At 40.9% G+C, this 27741-nt stretch overlaps 2 protein-coding genes across 2 annotated transcripts; one reads left to right on the top strand and one right to left on the bottom strand.

Annotated features, from left to right (window-relative positions):
• The first annotated feature begins 33 nt into the window (after nucleotides 1-33).
• LOC309692240 (E3 ubiquitin-protein ligase RNF14-like) lies at nucleotides 34-4974 on the top strand. Its single transcript, XM_082510553.1, has 7 exons — nucleotides 34-277; nucleotides 737-867; nucleotides 989-1924; nucleotides 2110-2188; nucleotides 2329-2538; nucleotides 3001-3167; nucleotides 3255-4974. Exons 1-7 carry the CDS (start codon nucleotides 124-126, stop codon nucleotides 3387-3389), a joined length of 1812 nt encoding a protein of 603 aa, XP_082366679.1. The 5' UTR covers nucleotides 34-123; the 3' UTR covers nucleotides 3390-4974.
• A 3569-nt stretch (nucleotides 4975-8543) lies between these two features.
• zmat3 (zinc finger, matrin-type 3) lies at nucleotides 8544-27330 on the bottom strand. The gene is made up of 6 exons (XM_082511339.1): nucleotides 26999-27330; nucleotides 20088-20830; nucleotides 19855-19995; nucleotides 19236-19402; nucleotides 17296-17399; nucleotides 8544-14326 (listed from the first exon to the last, which is right to left on the bottom strand). The coding sequence occupies exons 1-6, from the start codon at nucleotides 27120-27122 to the stop codon at nucleotides 14118-14120; spliced, it is 1488 nt and encodes a 495-aa protein (XP_082367465.1). The 5' UTR covers nucleotides 27123-27330; the 3' UTR covers nucleotides 8544-14117.
• Between the last annotated feature and the right edge of the window lie 411 nt (nucleotides 27331-27741).

Genomic DNA, 27741 nt, shown 5'->3' with positions numbered 1-27741 from the left:
GACGGACAAACAAGGACCAGGAACAGGCTGGTGTGACCCAGAGTCACCTCAGCCTCAACAAGAAGCAGGAAAACGTATTCAGAGAAGGAAGGCTTCTTACAAAACCAGACCGAGGAGAAAGAGATGACCGAGGACTTGGAGGAGCAGGAAGACGAGCTGCTCGCTCTCCAGAGTATTTTCGATGCGGACGAGTTTGTTCGGGACGAGTCGAAGTCTGCCGGAGAAATCCGAGTATGTGTCGAGCTTCCTGTCGGCTTCAGCGTGGCTCTCAGAGAGGGTAAATCAGAGGCGCCGGGGTTGTCAAACACGCCCCTGTTGGACCGAAAAGGTCCGATCTGATGTTTTTGGAAAATGTTGGTTTGGAATATTAGGAAGCACCTTTACTGTTACAGCCTTAATCATCTACTTAAGATAAAAATGGGTTTTATGTAGCCAATGATGTAAAATGAGTTAAACACTTGTTCTGCATTAGGCGAGCCCGTAACAATTTAATGAGCATGTTTTTGTTGGCATTAAATGGGAAGTATGATGTATGAATTAAATATATCTATATTAAATATACCTTTGAACAGCTTAATGTCATCAAGCATCATTTATAGCTTTTGCCATTTGTGTTCATGTGACAGAATATATCAAATATTTTCTGTCGAATACACCCAAATTATTTAAAAACAAATAAACAAACATTACAGAAAGAGAATAGTTCATCTGATGAGCTCGTATTTTTCTTTCTAAGGTGAAAGTCTGCGTCAGTATGATATTTCCTTCCTTCCACCGCTGCTTTTGAACTTTGGGCTTCCTGAAGACTACCCTTCCTCCTCCCCTCCCTCCTTCAGCCTCACCTGCAGCTGGCTGACTCACACACAGGTAATCAGCAGTCAAGTCATTGTTGGTCATATGTTCAGCCTGCCAGTGTGTGAGAGGTTCACAGGACATTGTAGAGGCTCAGTAAAGATGACAACAATCTATTCTCCCTCTCCCTCCACAGTTGGCTGCACTGCGTGCTCATCTCGCTGATCTCTATGAAGCCACTGGGGGAGCTGTGGTGCTCTTCTCCTGGGTGCAGTTTCTCAGAGAAGATGCTCTGAGGTTCCTGAACATCCACAGTAAGCTGGATCTTCCTCCTGATGAACGCAGCACCCTGCATTATAACCAGGACCAACACGATGCTGAACTCTCAGAACCAAAGAACAATTCAGAGCCAGAGTTCTCTGTACCATCCTCGGAAGTTCAGGAGAATCCTTCAGACGGGAGCAGCGCAGACTCTCAGGGAGCTTCGGCTTTAGACTCCTGCAAGCATGACCAGAATGATCTGAACTCTCACCAGAGCCAGAGTGATCTAACCTCAGATTATCAAAGAGCTCTTTCTCCAGAGCCTGCACTCCAAAACCAAACCACACACACTCCAGATGTGACAATCCTCCAAGCCTCAGAGTTTAATGTTGATCTCCAGGATGATCTTTCTTCATCTGCAGAGAAATCCAAGCATCATCAAAGTGTCCGGGAAGATTTCTTAAATGAAGGAGATGCTTCTCTCTCATCGCTGCTTCCCTCTACCTCCTCAGGCACGTTAGATCCAAGTGAACTTGGAGCTGCTTCTCTGCCGGTCCAGCCCACAGATTCTCCTCAGAGTGAAGAGCAAACCCTCTCTGGTCTCTTTTTATCTCCATCACAGACTCTGCTGTCCCACATTTTGATTTATGATGCGGCCCAGAAACACAAAGTGTTTGCCACCACTTTCTTTGACTGCGGGGTTTGTTTTATGGGCCGGCTCGGGTCCGAGTGCGTGAAGCTGTCACCGTGTGGCCACGTCTTCTGCCGGGCCTGTCTCTGCGAGTTCTGTACGGTTCAGATCACAGAGGGGAACGTCCGGGATGTCACCTGTCCTCAGGCAGACTGCGCTGGTGCCCCTACACCTGCACAGGTAGAAGCTACACGCAGCCTTCAACCTGCAGAATGGTTTCAACAACTGTAGTGTTTGGTCCTTTCATCTAATATCAAAACACATTTTAAAAGCTGTTAAAAATAGCTACAGGTAGAAGGATCAAGGACAGAGGAATTTCGGCCTCACTTTGTGTCTCTGCTTTTTCGTCTCTGTTGTGTTTGTAGGTGCAGAGTCTGGTAGGGGAGAAGCTGTTCAGCCGCTATGACCGTCTCCTGCTGCAGAACACTTTGGACAGCATGTCTGGTCTGTTTCTATTGCTGTTAAACTGAGTGTGTCGTAAAGTTTTTCATACACTGATTGGAATGTATTTATTACATTTCTGTATTAGACCAGACAGAAAGAACATCTTTAGCTCTTTTTCAATAAATGTTTTTGTCTCGCAGATGTGACGTACTGTCCTCGAACATCCTGTGGCTCTGCTGTTATTTTGGAGAAGTCCAGCAATGCAGTGCTTTGCTCTGAGTGCGGCTTTGCCTTCTGCGTCACGTGCAGAATGACCTACCATGGATTAGAAGAGTGTGAAACCAAGAAAAAACATGCAAGAGATGCATTGCACACCGCTTTAAAAAGCCTAGACTTGCCACAGTCACAAGGTACACAAAGGCACACTATTTCAATGACTATGTGGATATCTCTTATGTTTACTAAAAATCCAAGTATGTTTTTTAAACTGATAATTTTTTGGTGTACTGGTTATTAATGTTAAAATATTCAGTCACAGGACGAGTGGTGTGAATGTTGTCCTGTTTCAAAGAAAATCATAAAGTCAGTCATTTCAAAGCAGGAAGTACAAGAATCAACATAGAGATGTCCCAGTATTGTGTCTCGTGTCAGTGCAGGACTCAACAGCATCAATCCAAGTGCAGCAGCCTCTGTAGAGGTGTAAGATTACTTTACAGCACTTACAAGTCACGAATGCGACTGAAAAAAATATATTTATTTGATCCGATTCTAATAGTAGCACTTTGTTTGATTAATCTTTAACCCTACACTGAAGGCTTTTTGTGTGTTGATGCAAATGTTGTTTTGTGCTCTTTGCTATCTGTGTCTCTCAGAGGGGTTGAGTGCTCTCTTGAATGACTATAAACATGGCAGTAAGGAGAGGAAACGCCTGCTGGTGAGCAGATATGGTAACATGCTGGTAATGCTGGAAAGTAATCTGAATGACACCTGGTTGGCCAACAACAGCAGATGCTGTCCTCACTGCTTCAGCAGAATCGAGGTATTTAGTCATGTGCGCACGGAGAGTTTCTGGCTGTTTTGAAGTCATGTGACTTTGCCTGCTCACGTGTTGTGTTTCATGTTGCAGAAGAATGGAGGATGTGACCACATGTTATGCACTCAGTGTGGACAGGAATTCAGTTGGTGCTGCGCTCTCAGACTGACAACAAAAAATGGAAAAACGCACTTACAAGAATATGTCTGTGAGAACCACCGAAAATAGCCTCCCAGTGCTTCCGCTACTTTCACCAGCAGCCCATCATTTTGTCACATTAAAATCAGTTTTATTTAAAAAGATTAAAAGAGAAATGAGATCTGATTGAAACAAAAAACAGAAATTTACATCCTGTGAAGTGTTTTGACCCAGACATGTCATACTGTATCATGGTCAGCAGAGGGCGCTAAACAACAAGAATGACAAAGCAGTAACATGACAAGTTCCTTTTGGTAACTTTAGAAAAGCTAATATGTAAAACAGTCTGTTTGTTTGTTATTTTCAATAAATTGATACATGAATTTAACAAATGATGAACTGATTTATTTAACCTGGATGCTATAAAAACACTTCAGGAAAATATCCTCTGTAAAACTATACAATAGCAAACCTGTAATGTAGAATATCTTATACACATATTTCTATATGAGACGTTCTTGCAGCTGTTTCTTAGATTCTCTGAGATCTACAGTGTACATATTAATTATTAATCTTCGTCTACTCTTTTTTGACTTAACCTCATGTTTTATCACTGTTGCATATGTAAAATCACAGCATAAGGTCCTCACTATGTGCCTGTAAAACATGTTCTCCCTAGTTATAATTGTAGCTCATTGTTGTCTTCACTGTCAGTAAACCCACTGTTTTTGTTTTTCAAGTAATGTATAAAGCGTGTGGTTGTAATTACTACCTATAGCCACAGTTCCAGCAGTCTGGAAAAAGCCTTTTTTACTCCAAAAGATTAAGTTAAGATTCATTAAATAATTAAATAAATGTGTAATTCATTCATTAAAATGATAAATGAAAAATATATATGAATACACAATTAAATGTCAATTCATTTCATTTAAAAGATAATTATTTATTTCAAATTTTAATAAATTAAAGACGCTACTTTCTTTACTTACTTTTTGATTCATGTATTTGTTTAATTCATTTTGGCACATGTGGGTCTCAAGACTCATGCACACATTTTTTTTTATTATTAAATCATCCGGTTCATACCAGACCATTAGAATATTGTGTCTGACACCTCCAATTTTGTGTAATATCAAGGCTACACTAATAGAGATTGGTTAATATGTGTTTACAATCATTACGGCGTGCCATGATGATCTGGTTTAATCTCTAATGGTGCCTTAGGAACAAACAGGTCGAGAACAGTAGTCTGTAAGCAGGTTAAAAGGCTCATAGCGGTCCTGTATACTTCATTTCTACAGAGGTCAGTCTGTGTAGCAGATAGTGGCGAAGAAGAGAAAAGCTTATAACCCTTGAACTGCATGTCTCATTTCCCTTGCAGCAGCAGGCTACAGGTAGATCCTGAACATTTGGCTTCTTCACACTCACCAACTTCCTGTTTTGAAACGTCCCCCTCCATTCTTGCACTGTTCTGTCACAACACTGGAACAAAGACCACTGCTGCATACAACTGGAAATCTACAGATGTCTCGTATATCAGGCCAGCATGTTTGACTTTCTGTGTCTCTTCCAGGAAAATCCCGCTTCCACCCCAGGGGGAGGTCATCACTTCCTCATAAATGTCTAAACAACACTTTGCTTTTCTAAGGCAAACTGTTGCAGCAGGAGCCCTGGCCTGGAACTCCTGCTGCACTTGTACTTGACAAGCCTCTTGGTGGTTCTTCTGAGAGAAAAACAGCAAATGAAGAGGCACTCAGAAAATAATCATGTCAAGGACTATAAAAGACAAGTTATATGTTTCTACTGAACTATGGAGAGCAGTCATTTAACAAAACAATCTCAAATAAAATGAGGAGAAGGACTGCATGGTGAGTAAATAATACAGAAATCTTCTTTCCTGGAACTGAACAGGTAAAAAAATAAATCAGGTGAGGACAATGGAGGCAACACAGACCTCAAAATGACACCCTGGACAGGTCACCAGATAACACAAAGAGACAGACTAACTGCATGTCTGCATGAAGCCCGAGTACCCAGGGAGAACCCACACAAGCACAGGAGAACATGCAAACTCCATACAAAAAGGCCCCGGTGAGATGGTGGAGTCTAACCCCTTCTTGCTGTGAGGCAACGGCTCATTTCATTTTTTAATCTTCTTCACATAGAACAATTAGCAGATGTTATAACTGACATGTATTACAACTCTGGGACAATATGAGATCAAGGAAGAAGCTGGCAGTTGACTTTATGCATTTGTAAACAAAGAAGAAATTGTCACTGTGACAACTTTAACCCCTTGCATTGGGGATTTTGTATATTATTTATTTATTTATAGTTTTATTATTACATAAAAATATAATATAAAGCATCATGAATTCATACCAACAATGACTTCTCTGTGTCTTTTGTAAACTTCATTAGTCCTGCCCGCATTCAGTTCCAGTAATTCTGCAGATACCTACCTTTAGTCGCACCAGATTTGTGTTACTTCCTTTATAATTACAGACTTTCTGCTGTTATTCGTGCAGAAAAGGTAAAAAGAAATGCATATACAGTGCAGCACAAGTCTTGAGTCATGCCTCATTTCTTAATATTTTGCTAGAAATATGGGACACAGGTGCGCTGATTCATTAAAACACCTGCAAATATGTTGTGTATTTTAATCATGCTTCAATAATATTGAGGTCTGTCAACTGGCGAGGCCAGTTCATTGAATTTAATTACTGATGAGGCTTTCATGGATCATCTGCAGCCCCAGATATATCTCTCAGGTCTTTGCTGCATTTATTTTATGTTGTGGACATGACTTTCAGGTAATGATCATCTGCTGTAGACAGTTTTTAGGCTTCCTGCATCTTCTTTTGTCCTCCATTAGCCCAGTTTCCTCAATTTCTTTGAGAACACACTGCACACCATGCTGTGATTAGTCGGTTTTTCAGTAGTAGTAGTTTCAAAGTTGTCCAAAGGATAGCTTTGAAAAAAAGCCTGGAGAACTGTTGCTGGAGACCACTTTAAAACTGACATGAAAGGCTGGCTCCTTGGAAGCAAAACATTAAAGAGAGGGGTTGCTAAAGACTTTTGCACAGTACTGCACGCACACATCAGAACCAAAGACCAATAACAGCCCTGAGTGATGGTTGTTGTTTCAGTCAGATTCATATTGATGTCTCACTGAGCTGACTGTCAGACGTGTGCTGAGCTGTCAGTTTGAAGCAAATCCCTCTTGAGTCTTCTAGGACCACTGATGCAATGATGTGAAGTAGCACTGCATAGCCTTGCATTTACCATAATGAATTGTAAATATCGCTGTTTTAATGCAGAGTAAAACTTTTTTTAAAAACGCCATTTTATAAATCATTATAACAAAAAATAACAAAAAACAAAAGAACGAACAGATCAAATGGCCATCCCATCCTTGATGAAAGCTAACGACTTGTGCTAACGGCCTGTGCACCACATTTCCGGCAATCTGTTCATACTTTTTTTGTGATATCCCGCTGACAGATAAACAATACCAGGGGCGCAGAAACAGCTTTCCTGGCAGAAGTAATATCAAGGATAGTGAGTAAGGCCTGGTTATCAGTGCAGTGGAAACTAGGCTATGGAGGAGCGTCTTCTCCCTGTGAGTCAATAACAGCATCAACTAACAGAACATTTATTTCCCCTGGAGCGGTAGGAGCTGGGTCGTGGAAGAGAAAGCTTGAGACATGAATTCACTGTAATAATTATTAGCTTAGATCCATTATAGTGATCGCCACATTTATTCAGACCCCCCCCAAACGCACACACACACACACAGAAGTTGTTCAGGCATCCATTTAGTCAGTCAGTGGTATATTGGCAACACTCTTCAGAGGCACTAAAAGTATGCTGAGGTTTTCAAGGAGATTACAGGAGCATTATGGGAGGTTTGGGGGACCCCACACTATAAATGAAGGTGTGTGTGTGGGGTGTGTGAAAGATCTTCTTAAAAATAAGTTTTCCCCAAGGCTTACAACAGCTAAAGGTCAAGAAAGACCCTTAACTGTGTGTGGTTTCATTGGGAGTTATGGGCTGTAACCACAGTCTGGAACTGATGTGTACTCAGAGTGCTGTCAGCGTGAGCTGTTAGGAAGCCGTCAGAGTAGAGAGCTGCAGAAAACTGTGATTAAAAGTAGTTTGGCAAAAATGTAGTTCCACTACATAAGTCAGTCTAAAATCACAAAAAGCATGAAGGAGACTGTGTGCACAGCAGCGTGTGTGTGTAGTAATTAGTGAGTTTTAGAGGTGTTGGGTTACGGAGCTTGAACAGAGCCTGGGGAGCTGTTTGTATGTTGGGCTAATTTAATTACCTCTTGGATCTATAGCACAGACACAAGAGTTGAATCAAAGTCTCAGAATGAAAGTTAAAAAAAAAATAATAATAAAAAAAAGCACTCACAAAACTTTTACTGTCTCTGGAAATCCAGCTGTAAAAACAAGTAGAAATGTCTCTCATTTTTTGTGAAGAATCCTTATTATGTGTTTGTTGCCCTCATTTGAAAATCAATGGCGTAGTACCACTGGTGAGCATGGCTAACTAATCCCGACTGTGTGCCTGTATGTGTAGCTAAACTGAAAAAGTGTTTCAGATCATGGTAAGCCATCCATTTGGATCTAGTTCTATCCAGACACCTGACCTGACCTGACCTGAGCAAACTGTTCTGTGCCCATTAACATGGTGTCTTTAAAATTAGACACTCCAGTTCACCTAATTCTGCAGTCACATCAGTAAAACCAAAGAAAACACTATGGAAATAGAAAAAACGCAGCAAAACCTTAACAAAAAAGGGGGAAGCAGTTTGAAGGGGTTTTGAGGAGACAATAACGTGATGGACCAACTGCAGAAGTGACCAGCTAACAATAAAAGCTAATAGCCAACATGCAGCTACAGTGTTATATGAGTCATTCAATTAAACACACATTACTTGGATCTTTTTCTCCCTCATAAGAATCCTTCACTTCTTGTAAACAGGTCTCAGTGCAGTCTTTCACATGTTTCTGATTTCTGTCACTTCTTCAGATCTTCGGTCATGTTCTTGTCTTCCCAAAAACACTTCCGTTGTGAATTTTTACAGTTTTTTTCTATTGGTGTTTTATTCAACATTTGTGTGTTTTGTGTGCTTTTGTATTATTTTTTTCTATTTGCTGTTGATTTCCTAACTTGCAGGGCATTTGACCTTTCTGGCCCATATGGAAAAGGAATAGAAAAAACTTATAAAAGACTTGCATCAGATGGGGCCTACTTCATATAGTGAATCATATAAGGCTTATATGATTTACACATAAAAGTGGCCACTTTCATATATTGTTTTAGGAAGTATCCAAAACATACAGGTTTCATTTATACAATTTTTCTAGGGATCTTATATCTGTTTTCACTCTTGTATGCTTTTCATTTAAACACAGATACAAACTTAATAAGATTAATATATATATAACTTTTCCATATAGGGGGGCCACCATATAATTCAGCATGAAAAGCAGAATTTGAGTCAAGGGTTTCTACCTAACCGCACAGTGTTGCCCATCTACCCTCATCTGCTCAGTCCAACAGTCCAGCGCATGGATAAAACACAGAAATGACAAATATCACACACATTTGCAACAGCTTGGCTTCTCACCTCGTAGATTTTAGCATAAGGAGTTCATTAGAGGCAAATAATGACAACAAAGACTAAACAACATATGGTAGAACACATTTTCTAAATAAACATCAGTGTATTTTTATATTCACTGCAAACGTGGGATTTTTTTTTCCAGTACCATTTTGCAGATTCCTCACAGCACACAGACATTTCCAAACAACCAGCTGTGTAAACGTCATTAAATACTCCTGAACAGCAGCCTTATAGTCTCAGCCTGTGGTAGAAAGATCTTAACAGTTATTAGGTATGACTGTACTCATGCACAAAATAAACCAGATACATTTTATACAGTGCGATACGTAACACACTCTGTCATTTACTGCGAAGCACTGAAGTTTAACTTATTAACCTGTGCTGCTGAAGTAGAGCCGCAAATAGATAAGTGAAACCAATAATTATTAAGTATATTGTACTCACATTCTCTATAGTTTCTAACAAGTAAACATAGAATAGAAATGGATACAGTGCCCCAGATAGTAACTGTTTCAGCACATTAACATACTAAATAATAACTAAACAGTCCAATTTAAATCATTTGTACTGGTTAATGGACATATGTTGATGTAAATACATTTATTTCCCACAGTGCTTTTATTTATTTACGTTTTTGGCCTTTGTCTGTGTGAAACATTTGTCCAATTAATAGAAATCCTCTGATGCAAAAACCCCAAAAGGCAAACAACAAAAAAACAACATAAAAACGTTTCAGCGCTACAATATCCTTCCAAAAATAGTCTTGTGTAAAAGGATCACTTAACTGGTGGGCTGCTGTGTTTCAGCTCATTAAGTGCAAATTGTGTTTGCCACGTTTTTTCAGGCTTAATCGTTTATTTTCAGCAAGACCCTTCTGCTTCTGAGATTTTCCTGCTACGCAATAATTTTGTCATTTTTTAAGCTCTTGAAAAGAAAACAGACGTTTTAGAATCAAATGTTGATTACAAACACTTTAAGTCCTTGTAAATCCTCTTGAGGCCCGACTCGTGTGACATATCGATCGGTGCGTGCACACTGACACAGATTGGTTCCTATTATTTCCTGTGCACGCTGCCCTTTGTACCTGGAGCTAACGCCAACCTTTCTACAATACTAGATAATTAGCTTGGCATCACCTACGACGTGCGCTTATGCAAATGAGTCTGTTTCAATGCTCCTGGATGCAATTAGACCTGTAAACACTCAGAGCAACGTGTGGCGTCATGTTGAGGGAAAAATGTAAAGTGATTACAGCGTTCAGAGGGGTGAGTCGGTGCATCAAACTCGCCCTGTAGTTGATAACCAGCTGTAATTGGACTGGCACAGACAAGATCAGGTGGAAATCTATTTGAAAGTTGGGGGATGGCAGACGCATTCTGCCAGAGCAAATTAAACATTAGCTCCAAGATTTCAATTCAATTCAGTTCCGTTTAAGTTTGTTTATATAGTGCCAAATCACAACTGTTGTGACATTTTATTTATCCCTTAGAAGCCTACCTGAAGCTCTTTCTGTCAAATTTCAGGACTGCTTATAGAACAAAATGACTGGGTGTGCATCAGAGGTTAGTGATGGTGGTCTCTGCCTGTGCAGCTACCTTTGGAAAAACCTGCAAACTGTTCTAATGGTCATCAACCACGTCTTTCCTGATGTACACTGAGGTGTCAAAACTCAACATGAAGGGAAGGTCATCAAATGTCATCTTTGTGGGGGGAAAACGACAGAGATCTCGCACACGTTGGCGGGAATATGCAGTTTTCCACTAGTTCACCTGCCACTGGCCCACGTGTGTCACGTATGCTGGTAGCCTACAGCCCACATGAAATTAACTTGATTGTGTGACCATGGGTTAATGTAAAGTTAATGAATAAGATGCAGAATAACAACAGTATGTGTAAGCGTAATACCGATGATACCGATCCCTATCCGTCAAAGAATTCACCTCTACATCCCTGTGAGAGCCACATGATTCCCCCAGAAACAACCAGTACTTCACTTTGTGTTGGTTTTGACACAGACCAGGGATTTCTGGGGCATCTTGATGGCAGCTGATACTTTGCTGGTGTGTGGCACAAAGACAGGTTGCGTTTAATGTTTTTTTAATGTCATCAATAGGTTGTGTGAGTTACAAATAATGCTGCCCATTTGCCATCTGAATTTATGGTAAATGGGCAGCATTTATACAGAAGTTACGCGACAAACTTACTATCAAACAAGGAAATATTAAGTATCAGTGCCTCATGTTAAGTGGTAAAAAGCCACAAAACAGGTGGAATTATCACAGAAAGGGGTCCAAACGCTCCACTATGAACATTTCTGTCTGGATCTTTAGGCTGTATTTGTAGGAGCCCACTAGCTTCCTGTGATCTCCTCGTTTTCTCCAGCTTATCATTTCCTGCACTTGCAGAAGGTTTTCAATAGCTGCACTGGAGTGTGACTCTCATTTTGAGTCCAAGAGCCTGTCAGCGTAATAAAAGGTAATGCTCCCAGCGCTTTCATGTAAGACAAAGCGTGTTATTTCTAGGAGGAGGAGAGCTATTAACAGACTGCAACTCTGCCTCAACGCACAAGACTAGCTCACCCACGGCTTTTTGTTCCTGTTTCATTAAACTGTGCGGCAAGGTGGGCTAATAAATAGGCGAGCACTTTAATTTGAATGCCTTCTGCTTGTACGTCCCTCTAGCTCTGCCTTGCTGTTGCGTTTTAATCCCCAAAAATGCCACAGCGCTTTGTTCTCACAGTGCTATTCCCCCGAGCATCCTAGTGTGTGGTCAAGTGTGTGTATTTGTGCTCTGGAGACAAATATAAGATGTGAGCAGCTGCCTCTCCCTGCAGCAAACAAAGCCAAGCAAAGAGAAGGCCAGGATGCTGCTTTCAATTCCGCTTTCCAGCTCATCTAATTATATGAACTGATCAGACTGATTTAATTACTGAGGAATGGTTTTTTTCCGCAAAAGCAGATTTAAAGGGGAGGTTTTTCTTCTCTTTTCAATAACAAATTATTGATTTTTGAACACAGGTGTATGCTGATAATCTTTTTCTGTTACAATGGGGGGAAAGCACCGTTCTATTTTAAAGGATTAGTAAGAAGGGCTTTGAATGACAAGCTTTTCTGCTTGAATATGTACATTTTGTGACCCCTTCACTATCATTGATATCTGTGGCGAAGATCAGCATAAAAGACTCATTTTATTAGTACTTATTTTTTTAGCAATTTTAAATGTGACTATAGACTTTGAATGCCTTGTGACAACTTGCTGTGTTCGGCTCAGGACCATTAAACTGGAACAGTTAATCCAATTTAACTTCAATTATATAACTTTTTTTCCCCCAGAACGGGCTAAACACAGGAACACAGCTGGATCTCCTCGTATGTGGAAAAAGCAACACAAACAGGCCAAAGCAACACAAAATAAAACCATTGCGGCACAGTCCGTGTTACTATTTAGCAGTCGTTGCACACACTGCAGTAAAACCTGCTTACGTTCCCTCTGGGAATCAAGACTGGGAGTATTAAATGACATGTCTCACAAGCAGAAACATCCAGGAGCGCTGCAATTTGCGAGTCAATTTGAAGTTTAGAGTTAAGTGCGTTCGGTTTGAAAGCGTTTGCGCGTTTGAGCGTTTTTCAAGAGGAAAATTTTGTCTTGTTCTCGTCATCAAAGCATGTTTCGCCCTTAGGGGCAGCCTCTGCTGGCACTCTGTTCTCCTTCCTTCCAAAGTAAAAACGATGAGACTAGCAGCTTTTTAACCATAACTGACGGTACCAGAGTTACTTACAAAGGCGCCATCCAAAGTGGTACGGAGGGCCTACAGTGAAATCCACACACAAACATACAGTGCTCAAAAAAGAAGACATTCACTCAGTGCACACTTACAAGATTCCTGATAGTTGTTAAATAGATTATGAGAGTTTACAAGAGATGGTGAGCTAACACTGATCAAATAATCAATAGGATTCATGTCTACTATAGTCTATTTACATCTATACTGCAATATTAAGAATATTTACATAACATTTGTGAATACAGAAAAATCCAATCAATGTGACAGATTGGTTTTTTACTATATTGCCAAAATGGCTAGCCAAAGCTTACTCTTTAGCCTAACTTCCTCCAAAGGCACCAGCAAGGCTTGCAAGAGCCTTCAGCCTGATACACACCTCAGGACAAGTAGGAAGTCAGCTAAGGCTCACAGTTTCATATAACACTGTTTCATTAGGTGAAGTTCATTGTGCTTATTTTTTAAATTAGCAAGTAGTGCTTTGGATTTTATTACATCTGTTTGGTTGTAAAGATGCTGAATTTGTGTCCCGTGTGGCTCTGTGGTTGTAAGTTTTCCCCTGCAGTCCCTGCTGCAGGACCTATAAAAAATACCTGCAGGGCTAAATGACTCGTAAGAGTTTAAAAAATCATCTCAAACTAAAACTTAGTAGTTGTTTTCCCAAGTTTTTGTAACATAAAGGAATTGCCCCCTCACTCAACCTTGTCTGCATTTTTGTACTTTTCAAGTTTTCTGCGTATCTTTGTCTTCGCTGAGGCTTCTTGAGCCTCTTCTCATGTCCACCTGACTTTCTGCCAAAAAAGCAAAACCCTGATTTCCCCTCTTTCAGATTTCTTTGCATTTCTTTTGCATTTACCTGTGCCCTGAGTCAGAATGTAACCCACTTAAAGCTTTGGAGGAACTGGAGCAGAAAGTATAAGAAAGGATAATGGCTTAAAAATGTAGTCTGATTCTGTGGCTAGAAAACAGATTTTTTTTTTTGTTCAAAGTTTTAAGATTAAAAATCTACAATTTCCTCTGAATGTTATGAGCTGATTAAATACACACTTTCTAGAGCAATACAAGGATTAATGGAATCCAATTTTAGCCTCCTGTATCAGAGCAGATGCCACACGAAAAGCTGGGCTGTCTATCAGGAAATAGGGATCAAACTGTCAACCCTGCACTTTGTGGACAATCTGATCTACCACCTGAGCCACAACCAGCCACCTCTATTTATATATTTCCTATCAAATTGAAAGATTATGTGTTTAATCCATACACCAAATAAAGTGCAAAAAGATCTTGATGTAATCACTCCACTAAATATGCTCTTCAAAAGTATGGCAGTATTTTCAGTTTCCTGCCCTGCATTCTTGTACTCTTTACATGTTCTCTTTCCTTCCCCTCTTGTGTCTCTTAGCTGTAGCCGAGGTTCTCCATCTCATGGCGGTATCTTAGCTCCGACACTTTTGCTTTGTGCTGCTTGCTCTCCAAATGCTGCCTGAAGTCCGTCTCCTGCTCGGCTCCGCAGTTGCACATGGAGCAGTAGAACTGTCCGCTGGGAGTCACGCACATGGCCAAGTCCCGGGGGATGCGCTGCCTCGGTCTGGGGTTATAGTACGGCCCTGAGGGAGAGAAAGAGAGATTACAGAGATGAGATGGATGGCTGCTAACTGTTATTTTTAAGAGATGTTTTATTGCAGAGGGAAGTCACAATACAGTGCCAAGGGTCCAACTTTAGGTTTCAACTAGTGCCTTATACAGTGGCAAAATGAGATGATAATCAACTAGAACATCTTTAATGAAATACTAAAGAAACCCATCCTAGCACTAGAATAACATGGACAAAGGTGGTTTACATCTCGCTGGCACGTACCAGCATGGTAACTTATGCTTTCAGCCTAACCTGCTCCAGTGATGGTTACAGTATGTTTCATACTAGAGCTCACTGGGTAAGAAACCACTGCACACTTACAAATCAGTTCTCTGTAAGACAGCCTCATCATTCCTGGAACTAAAATGTTTTAACGTCTCTACATTACCCCGATGAGCAGTAATGAAAACACATTTTTAGATGCAACTTTTCCCATTGATGCAAACAATTTTGCGTTTTTATTTTATAAGCAGTAACATATGACCCTGAAACAGGACACCTATTTGTACCTGCACATAGACTAAGCCTACATTTGAATTCTGTTGATTATTTCTTTAATCAGATCCTCCTGTTTCTTAATGACAGAGCTGTGATATTAAAAAGTACACAGTAAGCATTTGTGTTGGCTTTCACCAGACTTCAAATAAGCTAAACTTTATTAATACTGTAGCTTTTCTCAGAGTATATTTTCTTTGTTTCTTTGTAAAATCACTCCCTCTGTTGACAGTACACTTACCTATAATTGTGACTGGTTAGATGCGCCACAATAAAGTTTACATTTTTGATTCAGGTTAAAGGATGGACTGAACATAGGACAACTCACAATTCCTTCACTTTTTGTTTCTTTTTTTTGCTCATTTCTAACCAAAAAACCCAGCAAAACTATTAGGATTCCCATCCCTCATTATTAAGAAATGCTAGCATTTCTTGACTATGACTCTTATCTTTTTATAAAATACTACTGGTAAGAGTAGATGCTACAAAGTACTTATGTAGAATTTTCAGGTGTCCATACTTTACTTGAGTATTTATTTATATGACTACTTTTGACTTTTATGCCCTTTTTAAACAAATATCTGTACTTTCTGCTGCTTACATTTTCAAAACAGGCTCATTGCTCATTGCTGACAGATTTGGGTGGAGTTATTATATCACACTGCGGACCTTCAAACGTCAAACCGATTTGAGCCTAAACCGAAACACGTGAAAGATAATCCTGTTCGTTCAACTTTTACTGGAGTATTTTTAACATTAATATCTGTACTTCTACTTAAGTGCAGAACATGTGTAGCTTTGCCACCTCTGGATGCTGCTATAATTGTACATTGAAAAAATGAAATGGGTATAGGAAAATGCAGCCAGCATTTTACTGTCTTAAATTTATCTGTTAAATCTTCGACTTTTAACTTCATATAAAATGCTACTGATATTGTAGTTGAAAGAATTCATCTGCAGTGTTTGGTTTTTTTCTGTTGTTCAGTGATAAAAATGCATCCCAGACCCATGTGTGTATGAGTGCTGTGTGTGTGACAAATGTACACAAATGTGTACAGAAAGAAAAGCTGAAAGGCGTCGGTGATTACATGATGGCAGAACACTGGAAACAGAGTGTTGCTTGTGTTTTAGCAACACAGAAAAAGGAGAAGAAAATAGAGAGATAGAGAGAGAGATAAAAAAGACAGAACGAGAGGGAGAGAAGCTATTTTAAGGATTGTCCATCAAGAAAACTGATTGAATCAGCAGATTTTTTTTTTTTTTTTGCCTGTGGAAGAGCGTGTCAGCGGGAGACTAAGAGGGATTTGCTTTACTGTATGACTTGTGATTTATCTTGTTTTATCTCGAGCTGAAGTGCAGGTGCTTATGTCTGTGGAAAGACAGAATAGGAAACAGACACGTGCAGAAAGAGATGGTAGCTTGACGTCAGCAGAAAGTCTGACATTACCTTACTCTGTATCTGTTTTCACACATGTACACGAGGGTGAAAGCAGACACTCACACAAACACAAAGAAACCACAGTTAAATAATAATTATAGAAGAACATTCAGCCTTAAAAAAGAAAGAAAACATGTGTGACCATGTGAGGGTCATGCACTGGACATAAGTAGGTGGGTGCACCAAAAACGGTAGAAAATCCAGTGACATGAGAGAGCTTTAGGAGAATAACTCCTATCTGTGACATCATTTAGTTTTTTTTGACAGTTTCCACACTGACTCAGCAAACAGACACTGCCCTCAAAGGCTGCTGAAAATGACTACGGGTCATGAAAGCTGCTGTAACATGAATTATCAGTATATGGAACAGGTCTAGACCTAAGAAAAGGATTTTACAGCATTCGCTATATCGCTTTAGAAAGACTGTTGGGGTGTTTGCAAGTACAAAATCAGCTTTTAGAAGATAAATTGGCATTTTGAACAGTGGCTTCTCGGGGTAGGTACCATACACATCACATTTTATGCCGCATAAAAAGACCAATTTCAAAGGCTAGTGTGCATCAAATAGAGTTGTTTGAAGACACAACCAATAACTCAAATAAAAGAATATAAGATCATTAAAGAAACAGCCAAGTTTACTGCTGATTGGTCCTCAAGCCGCTGTGTATGAACAGGTGACATCTATTCTAGGACTGCTGAATATAGCTTGTTTGTAGTGACGTATTTTCCAACCACCACTTAAGATAACACAATAACAGACATGACCCTCAATAGCCAGACATATTATTGGTCAATTCATTAAATAACATCAGAATTTGCTTTGCTAGTTTGCAGCCTTTGAATAGACGTGGAATAAGACAAAATCTCTTGCATTTCTTTGCATTTTACTGACCAAGATAGCTACAACAATGCCACCTAAATGAAGAGTTTATCAGATGACTTTTGATAGTTATCTTTAAATTATGCTGATGTCGCTTTTTAATTAGCATTTAATTTTCTTATCTTACCTGGCATGGAAGCGGGTACTTGTGGGCTGCGACGATTTTTCACTAGCCGGTACTCACTGCCATCTTTCCTGTTCCTTCTCGGAGTTGTCTCATTGCTGCTTTCCCTGTAACAGGCAAAGCTAGAGTCAACAATTGTTGGTTCCATATCACATGTAATGGCAACATGGCTAGCTTGAAATATGGCGTATTTTGCCAAACCCCTGAGTCACCCCTCATCTTTCTAAGATGTTTCATGTTATTTTCTCTAGGGCCAGCATCCTGCTTGTTTTTGAGATATCCCTGCCCTACTGCTGCTGAATACCTGGATCAGGTGTGCTTTGCCAATAAGAAGCTAAAAGGGCAGGTTGGTTGGAAAACAAGCAGGACAGCGGCCCTCGAGGCCTCAAGGTATGGAGTTCCATACCTGTGTTCTACAGGCTTGGTCTTGCAAAGCTTTTCTTTGGACACAGGCTGCTTTTTCACTCATTATCAGGCCAATTCTTGTACCTGACCATTTCCAGCGGAATGTTTTTTGTTTGTTTGTTTTGTAAGCCACCTAACACTGACCTATGAATCATTCAAGCATAAAAAAGGGACCTAACTCTAGGGACAAGCCAGTGTTATGTCCATACATAACAGACAACTTACCAAATTTGTCTTTGGTAAGTTGTACCTTTAGGGACTTTGGTCTAGCTGCCTGTTGTAAAAACACATAATTTGTTCTTATCTCTTTAGTTGAATCTATTAAAACTGCCAAAGATAACACAGTTTGAAATAATAAAATAGTAATTTTGTAGCAACGCAGTGATTTCAAAAGTGCGATCAGCAGAAAACAGCTAAGGAAAGTGAACAAGTGGAGGACTAAAAAAAATGGGCAGGCATAAAAAAGAGCTATCAACAGCAGATGAACAGTATGTCCGGTCCACAACAGAAAAAATATCCAGCAAACACCTGGCAGAGAACCTGAGAGATGCATTTGGTCCTTCAGTTGATCCATTTAGGCCTAATCAGAAATGATCTCAATGGAAGGGTGGCTGAAGTTGTTTTAAAGAAGGGAAACAGGGAGAAAAGACTGAGGTATACCAAATTACACAAGAACTGGACTTAAAGTAATTATCAACAGGCCTGTTGGAGTTATGATTCCAGATGTGAAATGTTTGGTTCAAATGTTGATAATATCTACAGCGAAGGTGAGGAAAGAGGTACAACAACAAGTGTCTACATCCATCTGTAAAACACAGTGGAGGTTCTGTCATGGTTTGGGGCTGAAATTCAGCCAGTGGTGCAGGATCTTGTCAAAATGGATGTTTTCATCCATCAGTGTGATGACCACAGAAAAGTTTGGTCAGACTTTGATCCACCACACAGCACCATCTGGAAAGCATCTGATTGGCAACGGCTTCATTTTTCAGCACGACAATGACCCCAAGCACACTGCTAATGCAGTAAAGGCACACCTTTGAAAAGAAACTCACAATGGAAGACTATCAATCATAGACTAGTTTACCCAGAGCCTCAACATTAGTGAACAGTGTGGGATGATGTTGACAGAGAGCAGACTAAAAGGCAGCCAACATCCAAAGAAGAGCTTTGAATGTCCTTTAAGAAGCCAAGAGAACTATTCCTGAAGTTTGAGAGAAAGAGAGTTCAGACTGTGTTGCAAAATAAAGGTGGTCATAAGAAATATTCAGCTGCATGCTTTTATAAAATAATAGAAACTGCTTTTGCTTATATACTGTTTTATTATACTAATTTTCTAGCAAATTATAAAGAAACGATGGATGGCTCAAGATATTTGCGCAATGCAATGTATATCTGATTGCAATTGCTATATTTCTTTTTCAGCTAATGCTGAACAAGGTATTGTCTGTAGTGGGCCTCCACTCCATTATGCCTGCATAAAACACAGTAAGGATAAAATCTCTGTCCAATAAAGCCAACATGTCTTCACCCAAACCTACATGGTACTCGCGTTCTGTTGGGCCTCAGCCAGCCGTAGTTTCTTGGCATGGTTCTTGCCCTGGTAGTGGGCCTGCGCAACTGCTGGTGAACTGAAGGAAGCGTCGCACAATTTACAATAGTCATTCTCTGTGGCCAAGATGACCCTGGGCGCCCCCTTATACAGCGCCTGCAGAGACAGGACAAAGCAGCACAGTGTTTGTGGTGAGAGGAGATTTGGAGTAAACACTGTGAAAACAAGGAAAGAAATGTTCCATTTCAGCAGGAGGAAGAACACATTGCCTTTAAAATGATAGTAAAGCCTAATGGAAGCTATGAGTTATGCTATTTTTTGTCAGAAAGATTGTTATTTTATTAGCAAACATAATAAAAAAAAATTCACTGGTTACTTAGAATAAATAGACTTTTAAAAAGCAGGGATTGAGTGTACAGTGGTGAGTGGATGCTTTGAGTGTCTGCTGTTTAAATGAAACAGAGTGACTATGCAGTTCTCTACCACCTCCTCAGAGCAAGTGACCGCCATCATCCGAGAGGCCACTTCAGCAACAGCACACCCACCTCCTAAGCTAACACTGTAGCATTAAGGTAGGCTGTGTACTAGTTCTTAAATATGGGCCTTACCTGCCTGCCTGCGTCACTATCGCTGGACCCTGAGCTCAGGGCCGTCTGGCCCGCAGTCTCAAAGGCTTCTGGGATCCTGATGGCCGGTGGCTGCTGACTGCCAGCATAGAAATTTCGTAGCTTTTTACTGTGGTTCTTTCCCTTCAAAGAAAGATACGAGATGTCGATTTTATTTGATTCTTCACATGTTTTTCTGTGCTATTCTGCATGTCTGAATTTGGCTTTCAGCTGACCTGGTAGTGAGCCTGTGCCTGCTGAGCAGAGTTGAGGGTAACGTTGCAGAGTTTACAGTACAGCGGTTTACACAGTTCTTCTAGTCCCAGAGAGTCCTCCTGCTCCTCTGTCCCCAGCGAGGAGCCCTCATCCTGGGGCTGCTCACTGGTTGGGGCTGCCTGGCCTGGGAGTGGACCGCAGATGAGGCTGGACACTGTAGCTGGGATGAGGGCTGGTCCTAGGGGCCTTGGGGGCATCTGTGAAGGGTCAGGGCCGGGAGCAGGAGGTGAGGACAAGGGGCTGGGAGGGAGGGGAAATCGACCTGCTGTTGGTGCCACTACAGGTGGAGGCACCAGTGCTTGTGCAGGGTTCATATGTGGAGGCCCCAGCTGCTGTGTAAGGTCCATGGTTGGAGGCACTATTGCTTGTGTGTGATCTACTGGTGGGGGACCCAGGGTGTGTGCCATTGGTGGAGGCCCCAATGACTGACCTGGAGGCATTGGAGGGGGGCCTAAAGTGTGTGGCGGGGTAATGGGAGGAGGCCTTAATGTATGAGGTGCATTTATGGGAGGCAGGCCTAGACTCTGGCCATGAGCCATAGTTGGAGGTCCAATAGATTGAGCGGGGGCAATGGGTGGTGGACCAAGAGGGTGTGCAGGTGCCATTGGCGGAGGTCCCAACTGATGTAAAGAATCCATGTGTTGGAAAGGCTGCTGGGGATGACTGAAGAGACTCAGGGGAGGCTTCAACATGGTTTCTGGACCTGGGTACATTAGAAGCAATACAATCAGGCCTGCATTACACACATAAACACAGATATTAGAAATCAAAGACACCTCCTATAAGCAAATCCTTGATAAGGATATCAGCGATGACGAAGGCAGACATTAATGAAAAAATACAGTCACTTACATGCACTCTATATTTTATGCAACTTCTTTCGATTAATGTTTAATAGCCTTTTGGCTTTTAGGCACTTGTCTGTTTTACTATATTCAAGCAGGAACTGTGTTTGAGACTGAATGGATGACTCGTGTCTCCATATGTGATAGACTGGTAAATTGTCTCCGCTGTGCTCCGTCTCCGTGGGATTGGCTCTAGCCCCGAGGCCTCAAGTTAGACAAGTTGTGATGGATGAATGGATCATCACAACTTTCTGTTCAGTCATCAGCTAATGTATCCCACTGACTGACTAATGGTAATTTGCTCTCTTTTCTTTGAACAACACCATGACATTTTCTTTTGAGTAAAGCGTGTGAAAAAACTACAAAAAGGCCTTCCACGACACTAGGTTCAGATAATCATGTTCCTCTTTGTGTGAACTGTAAACCAGTTTATGATTCTACTGGCTTTTTACCATTATTATATTGAGCTTTCTGTTTGTCCAGCTCTTTAGTTTATGACCAAATGCAGCTATAAACAAACACCGTAAACGCAGGGAAAACTGTACTTGCTATACATCAGCATTTTAACAATCCCATTGTGAGCATGTTGGCCTGCTGATGGTATCATTTTGCTCAAAAGGCTGCTGTGCCTTAGTACAGCCTCAAAGAGCTACTGTGATGGCTGTGATCTTGTTCTGCATCAAAATACACTCTGAAGAATGTTACTGCTTATATTTCAGAAAAGCATTTGGGGGTTTTTTTCTGTCGCACATGTTAATTTGCAGGAGCTGTAGTGGAAAGCTTTTACACCTGATGATTTTGAGCCAGTTGTTTAAAAAGAAAATTCTTTGTAAAAGACAAAACATACGCAAAATCATTGAAATGCCACTTATTTGGAAATATGATCTCCATTTTATTTAAGTAAATGAATGTAGAAGAGTCCTTTAAGGAGATACTGTTGACTGACCAGTCATCAAACATACACTGTGAGGGAACTCAGTGACTACAGTACATATGTCTATAGCCCCAAGGCTGGAGAGAAATTACCAAACAGAAACACATTCTCGGACAGAGGAGCTTCACATTTCAGTGGGCACCAGAAAGAGTAGTCTGAGTTGCAGTGCCTGCGGCCATGCAAACAGGACATTACATACACATCTGTTTGCACACACACAAATAGAGGCAGCGACAGTAAAATACAGTCCGAAGTGTGACTACTTGGATAAGCTGATACAGTGTGAGTGTGTGTGTGAAGGCTGGGAGCAACTATGTAAGTGCTACATGAAAAAATAATAATAAAAAGGGATGATATTAGTAATGGTGCGGCACTAATTTCAGTTTGTTCTCTTTTGATGCTCCAGTATCATAATATTAGTAATATAATATATCCGTGTGTGTTTGCATGTGTGTGTGTCAGTGCATTTCCCTATATTGTCAGGTCAGTAATAGGCCAACAGCTGTGTCAAAATTCACTGTGCTGGAAGCTTTCATCATCCAATCGGACGCCCGATAGAAGTGAATCATGCACCCAAAATAACATCCCTGGCTGTTTGTGTTTCCGACTGCTGCTCACTGTCAGTCTGTCTGTCCAATATGTCTAGCTGCCCATCTGTCACCTGGCCTGGCTGACCTCAGGAGAAAGGTATGCTAGACAAGTCACTGACCTTACTATAGTGTCGTCAACTGCAAGATGAGACTCTGGAAGAGCGAGCAGAACTGGGTGTTGTGCCCCACACATTAAGATGGAAACCTAGACCATGCAGTTTCTGGAAAAAGTGCGGTGGGATTGTTGCTGGGATTGGCCAAAAGATTTGAAGGGAGATGGCTCATGAGCACATTGGCTGCTACTTTAATAATTCAATTCAATTCAAATTTATATATATAGCGCCAAATCACAACGACAGTCACCTCAGGACGCTTTATATTGTACAGTAGATCCTACAATAATAGATACAGAGAAAAACCCAACAATCATATGACCCCCTATGAGCAAGCACTTTGGCAACAGTGGGAAGGAAAAACTCCCTTTTAACAGTAAGAAACCTCCATCAAAACCAGGCTCAGGGAGGGGCGGCCATCTGCTGCAACCACCTGGCCACAAGTGTGTTGTACCTGTGATAGCAGCTAGTTTGTAACAGGTTTTTATATTCAAAACGCAGTCAGCCTGTTCAGGGACATTTAACTTGTTGCAGTAATGCTGTCCCTCTGCAATGTGGAATCATTTTGTAAACAGGAAAATGTTTGCAGTTTTCCATCTGAGATTGTGAGGATTTGCTGTATTTGAACTCACCATCTTCACCATGCAAAGGAGAGGCGAGCAAGCTCGCAAGCAAAATGCCAGAGGACAGTAACATACAGTAAGTTCATGTTGCAGCTGTGTGTAATTAAGCTTTGTATACAGTCACAACATATTGACCTTACATGTTTTCACCTCATGAAAGGTTCACGATGCTGTTTTTGGAGCACCCTGCAGAGGTATTCCCAGGCATCCATTGAGAGCATCAACACTAACTCATTTGTAGTAAACAGGAGTAGAGGTGGTTAACACAAATGTGAGTCAGTAAATAGACAGTTAACAGAACAATAATGCTTCATTGCCAGAAAAATCCAACTCATACTTAAAGTGCATTGCAAAGATCAACACAGCAAATGGAGCCTTGAGAGCAAAGACGGAGAAATACAACAGGAAAATCTGTTATTAATGTTACAACGATAATAAAATTAATGTTTTACCAATTAAAAGATTAAAAGTGGTACCAAAACCCTTCACATAGAAAAACAAAAACATTCTTGATAGTTTATGCTTCAGATGATCATATTTTCACTGGGGACGTTGGATGAGAGCAGTACAGTATATTAAACTACATGAAACACCAATGCCCGGCAATGTTCGTTAATCGCACCAATTGCATATGACAGCATCGGCCTTGTCGGCAGCAGCCTCGAGAGAACCCCGGATCGCCGAGTGAAACAGCAGCAACCCAGAAACCCCCACCACAGGACGGCTGACCTTTTTCCTTGGGTCATTAAACAATTTGGGGAACACAGCGTGCCACCACACAGTAGTTTGAGCATTTAACCACATGCTTTGCATTTACTGTATGCCAGTTAAAAATATAAGATAAGCCCGAAGATATTGCAGCTCTACCATCACTGCCTCCAAGAATGACACGTTAACTTGCAACTTACATTACAATCATTAAAAGATCCCAAAATTTTAAAACAGTTTTCTGATGGTTTGGTCTGATATCACATGCCCCCCCCCCCCCCCCCCACACACACACACACACACACAGCGCAAAGAAACTATTTTTGGCACGACAGTTTTGTGTAAGATCTCATTATGCGGCATATTCTTCTAGATTAATGTAACTGGGCTATGTGCTTGTTGGTGAATCTCCATCTGTTTGCTACAGAGCAGTGTCTAAACAGTCTTTTTACACAATCACCATAATTGCAAGTCTTTTCTTCGTCTGCACTTCAGTCCCTCTGCTAGTCAGAGAGACCTTTAACATCTCTGTACATTTGTAACTTGAAGCCTCTCACTCCTCAGGCTCCATCATTAAAATCTTAAAACACGGTCACGTTTCGAAGCACTTACAGTCAATCTGTTCTTGAACTCGAGAAATAAAAACATCAAACAGCTTTATTTTGTATTTTTCCACACACTCCTTGCGCTTGTTGGCATTTTCAGCTCAATTAATGCGTCCTTCTCTGAAAGTACAGAGAACATAATGACCAACAGAGCCATCTACAACTGCTGTGTATGTCACACACTAACATTAAATCCATTTGTTCATATTTTGCCTTGATCTGTGTTGTTGTTGTTGTTGTTGTTGTTTTCGTTTTTGTTTTTGCTTGATCTCTTGTTTTTGTTCCAAAGTGTGAAGCCAAAATCAGCATCTACTTAGTTTAATGTCCTATTATGATCCTAGGCAGATGGACTGTAGGCAATGATTGATTGGTTTGAAGGAAACGGAGCACAGTTATGATGCTCAAGCAAGGAAGATGATCACACAAAGATGGCATAAAAACCAACCTGCATTTCAAGTGTTGTTTTTTGCTTCTCATTTAGCACACATGAACAGAGTTATAAGGAAAAAAAAACAAAAACCCAAACATTGTCCAACTGTGCTTTTATTTTGGCTCTTTTGTCTTTCTGTAGTTTTCCTGTGAGCTAGATAGGTCAAGGTGAGCTTGCTTCTTTCTTTAGACTCAGATCGGCACCCACATAGTGCAGTCCTCAGAGTCGCGGACCATATTCAAACATCTACAGCAGTGGACCTTGCCGCAAAGTCAAAAAACATTTGTGGTTTTGCATTAGAGGCTTTTTAGATGACACATTCAAAACCAAGCTTATATAGCATTACTCTAAAGGCCAAAATACAAGGTGAAAGTGTTGTAATCCTCACAATTTTCTAACAATGTTGTTCTCAAAGTCTGAAAAGTAATTTTCAAAAATTACTTAAAACTAAATCAGAAGTTACTCACTAATCAGTCACTTGTGATTTCTTTTGAGCTCGACTCAAAAGTTCTTGGTTTAGAAGCAAAAAAACAAAAGAAATCTCCTGTCTTAGAGCCTGAGAATCTGATGGCCTCCACCGAGAATCTCTAAATAGGCCAAGTGTTCATTTTCTCTAGAGTTTCTCTTGTCGTTCTGTGATGTGTCACATCAATTATAGAGCAATGAGAAGCGCATGCCTCCTGCACTTATTCCATCTGCTTCACTGGGCACTGGACAAGCAAGAGTATATGCAGCAAAGACCAGATACGTCTTACTGTACTTTGCAATTTACCCACTGTACCATTACAATAAAGCCTCAGGTCCATTTTTATATATCAGCCGCAGTCACAATTTGAATATCATTCAGCTATCACTACTACTAGAGAAGACTTAATGTTAATAGAATGATCCAGTGGTCCAATATCTAACATGTCAGTGTTATTTGCCTTTAAAGACTCACAGTCACATGGCCAATCCATTAAGCTGCTACTACTATATTGATTAGTGTCCATTCTATCTCATAGAAGATAACTATCATAATTTCAAAACATCTTGCTGGGAATCATGTGCATATTTCTGGCTGCAAGTGTTATTATTGGCTTTGGTAACTGATAAAACATTTAGTCATTAACATAGAAACATTGACAATAATAACAGTACCAAAGTTAAAAGTTAAAAGTGGCAGCATTATTAAACTGAAAAACCATTCACAGAGAAAGGCACACAAAAGGTCTATTTCTTTATTTCTTCTTATTTTTCATCACTTAGCAGGCTGATGCATGAAAATGGTACTTATTCTTTTTTTCTGTGGCTGTCCCATTGATGGGGTACTTTTACACCCCCAGATCCACCTACATTCATGCATTACTGCAACGTGAATTCACTGTGACATTTTCACCATGACTGAGAACCTTAACTGAATATGACAACTCACTGTTTGATGACACGGATATTATCAAGTGGGTTGATCAAAACTCATGCGGTAATCTTCATCATCTATGACAGACACTGACCTCGAGTCCCCTAAAACCAGCCAGCAAAGCCCGCTATTACAGCGACTTTGCAGGTCCAGGGAAGAAACACTTTCCGTATAATTGCCACATGTCACCATCAGCTGTGCAGCGACTCAAGTAAAGGAGACCACAACGATTATTTCGCTTGTTCTCACAGACAGCGGTGCTCGAGATAGAAAACTAAGCATTACATTAAGGTTTCGCATATTTCAAACCTGGAGTGTTCGTGGATGAAGCGATTCGGAGCTCTCCTGTAGTGCGAGAGGATACAAGAGTACCGACAACCTCAGATTTTGCATCGCAGCATCCATGCTCTATAACCTGAACAGAATGGTGGCTCGTGAACCCCCTCCTCACACCCGCCGGTATGACATTAAGATGATGACAGCAGCATCAGGGCAACCGGCTTAAACATCCTCGCTATCATATGCAAATGTCTCCGATTAGATTTTTCTCCATCCTCGCACATATGCGCATGAGAACTGCTGACAGTCAGAGGGCAGGTCCTGTCTGGACCAGCCTCCCCTTACCTGGCAATCGTGCGAGATAATGGCTGCTGTCACCGTAGCTGACAGGCGGCGAAGTGTAGTTTCTGCAGTATTCTGCACTCTGGTAGTACGCGGCATCCCCGCTCTTAAGCTGCAGCGCCATCATCGCAGGAACATCCCTCTGCCAACTTCTCTCCAAAAAACCGGGCAGCCAGGCAGGATGACAGTCCCTACCAACGCTCAGACGCCGCGGCTCTCACCGGAGGGGTGCCCGAGAGAGGAGAGTGGAAATTCAGAAGGCGACACCAAGGGAGAAAAAGTGCTAATCCTTGACTTACATGCCAGATGTGCGGGTGTTTTCACATTAAACATCAGCAACGATGTTCTTATTCTAAACTAGATTTTAATGACATAAACCCAGCCTGGATTCCCCTAACCTCCCCTCTCCTTTTTGGTACAGTCCATTTCCGATGCCACTGCTGCTTCTCTGCTCCTTAACATGGGTGGCAATCAAGACACATCGTATAACTATGTTACACCTCTGTCATACAATCAGATCACCCCTGCTGGCAGAGAAAACAGCCGCACTAACGCTGGCATTAAAAATGCGAATAAGATGTACAAATAAAACATAAACAATTATTAGTTTTATTAATAATTATTATAATGGCAATAATAGTGTTTTGGTTGTTTGTTTTATGTTTGTTTTTAATGTCAACAATCATACTATCATCGCTTTCTCTCTCTCTCCACACACACACACACACACACACACACACACACAC

The sequence above is a fragment of the Aulonocara stuartgranti genome (assembly GCF_965226115.1).
Source record: "Aulonocara stuartgranti genome assembly, chromosome: 17".
Taxonomy (NCBI): domain Eukaryota; kingdom Metazoa; phylum Chordata; class Actinopteri; order Cichliformes; family Cichlidae; genus Aulonocara; species Aulonocara stuartgranti.
The sequence above is the reverse complement of the archived record's forward strand: the minus strand, read 5'-3'. Positions and strand labels throughout refer to the sequence as shown.

What these genes read in the sequence shown, in the direction of transcription:
- LOC309692240 (XM_082510553.1), top strand. Translation starts at nt 124, where the DNA reads ATGACCGAGGACTTGGAGGAGCAGGAAGACGAGCTGCTCGCTCTCCAG. An exon ending in CAGCGTGGCTCTCAGAGAGG is followed by an intron (nt 278 to 736) that starts GTAAATCAGAGG and finishes TTTCTTTCTAAG; the next exon opens with GTGAAAGTCTGCGTCAGTAT. An exon ending in AGACTTGCCACAGTCACAAG is followed by an intron (nt 2,539 to 3,000) that starts GTACACAAAGGC and finishes TGTGTCTCTCAG; the next exon opens with AGGGGTTGAGTGCTCTCTTG.
- zmat3 (XM_082511339.1), bottom strand. Translation starts at nt 27,122, where the DNA reads ATGATGGCGCTGCAGCTTAAGAGCGGGGATGCCGCGTACTACCAGAGT. An exon ending in CAACAGAACGCGAGTACCAT is followed by an intron (nt 17,400 to 19,235) that starts GTAGGTTTGGGT and finishes TGCCTGTTACAG; the next exon opens with GGAAAGCAGCAATGAGACAA. An exon ending in AGTACCCGCTTCCATGCCAG is followed by an intron (nt 14,327 to 17,295) that starts GTAAGATAAGAA and finishes TCTCTCCCTCAG; the next exon opens with GGCCGTACTATAACCCCAGA.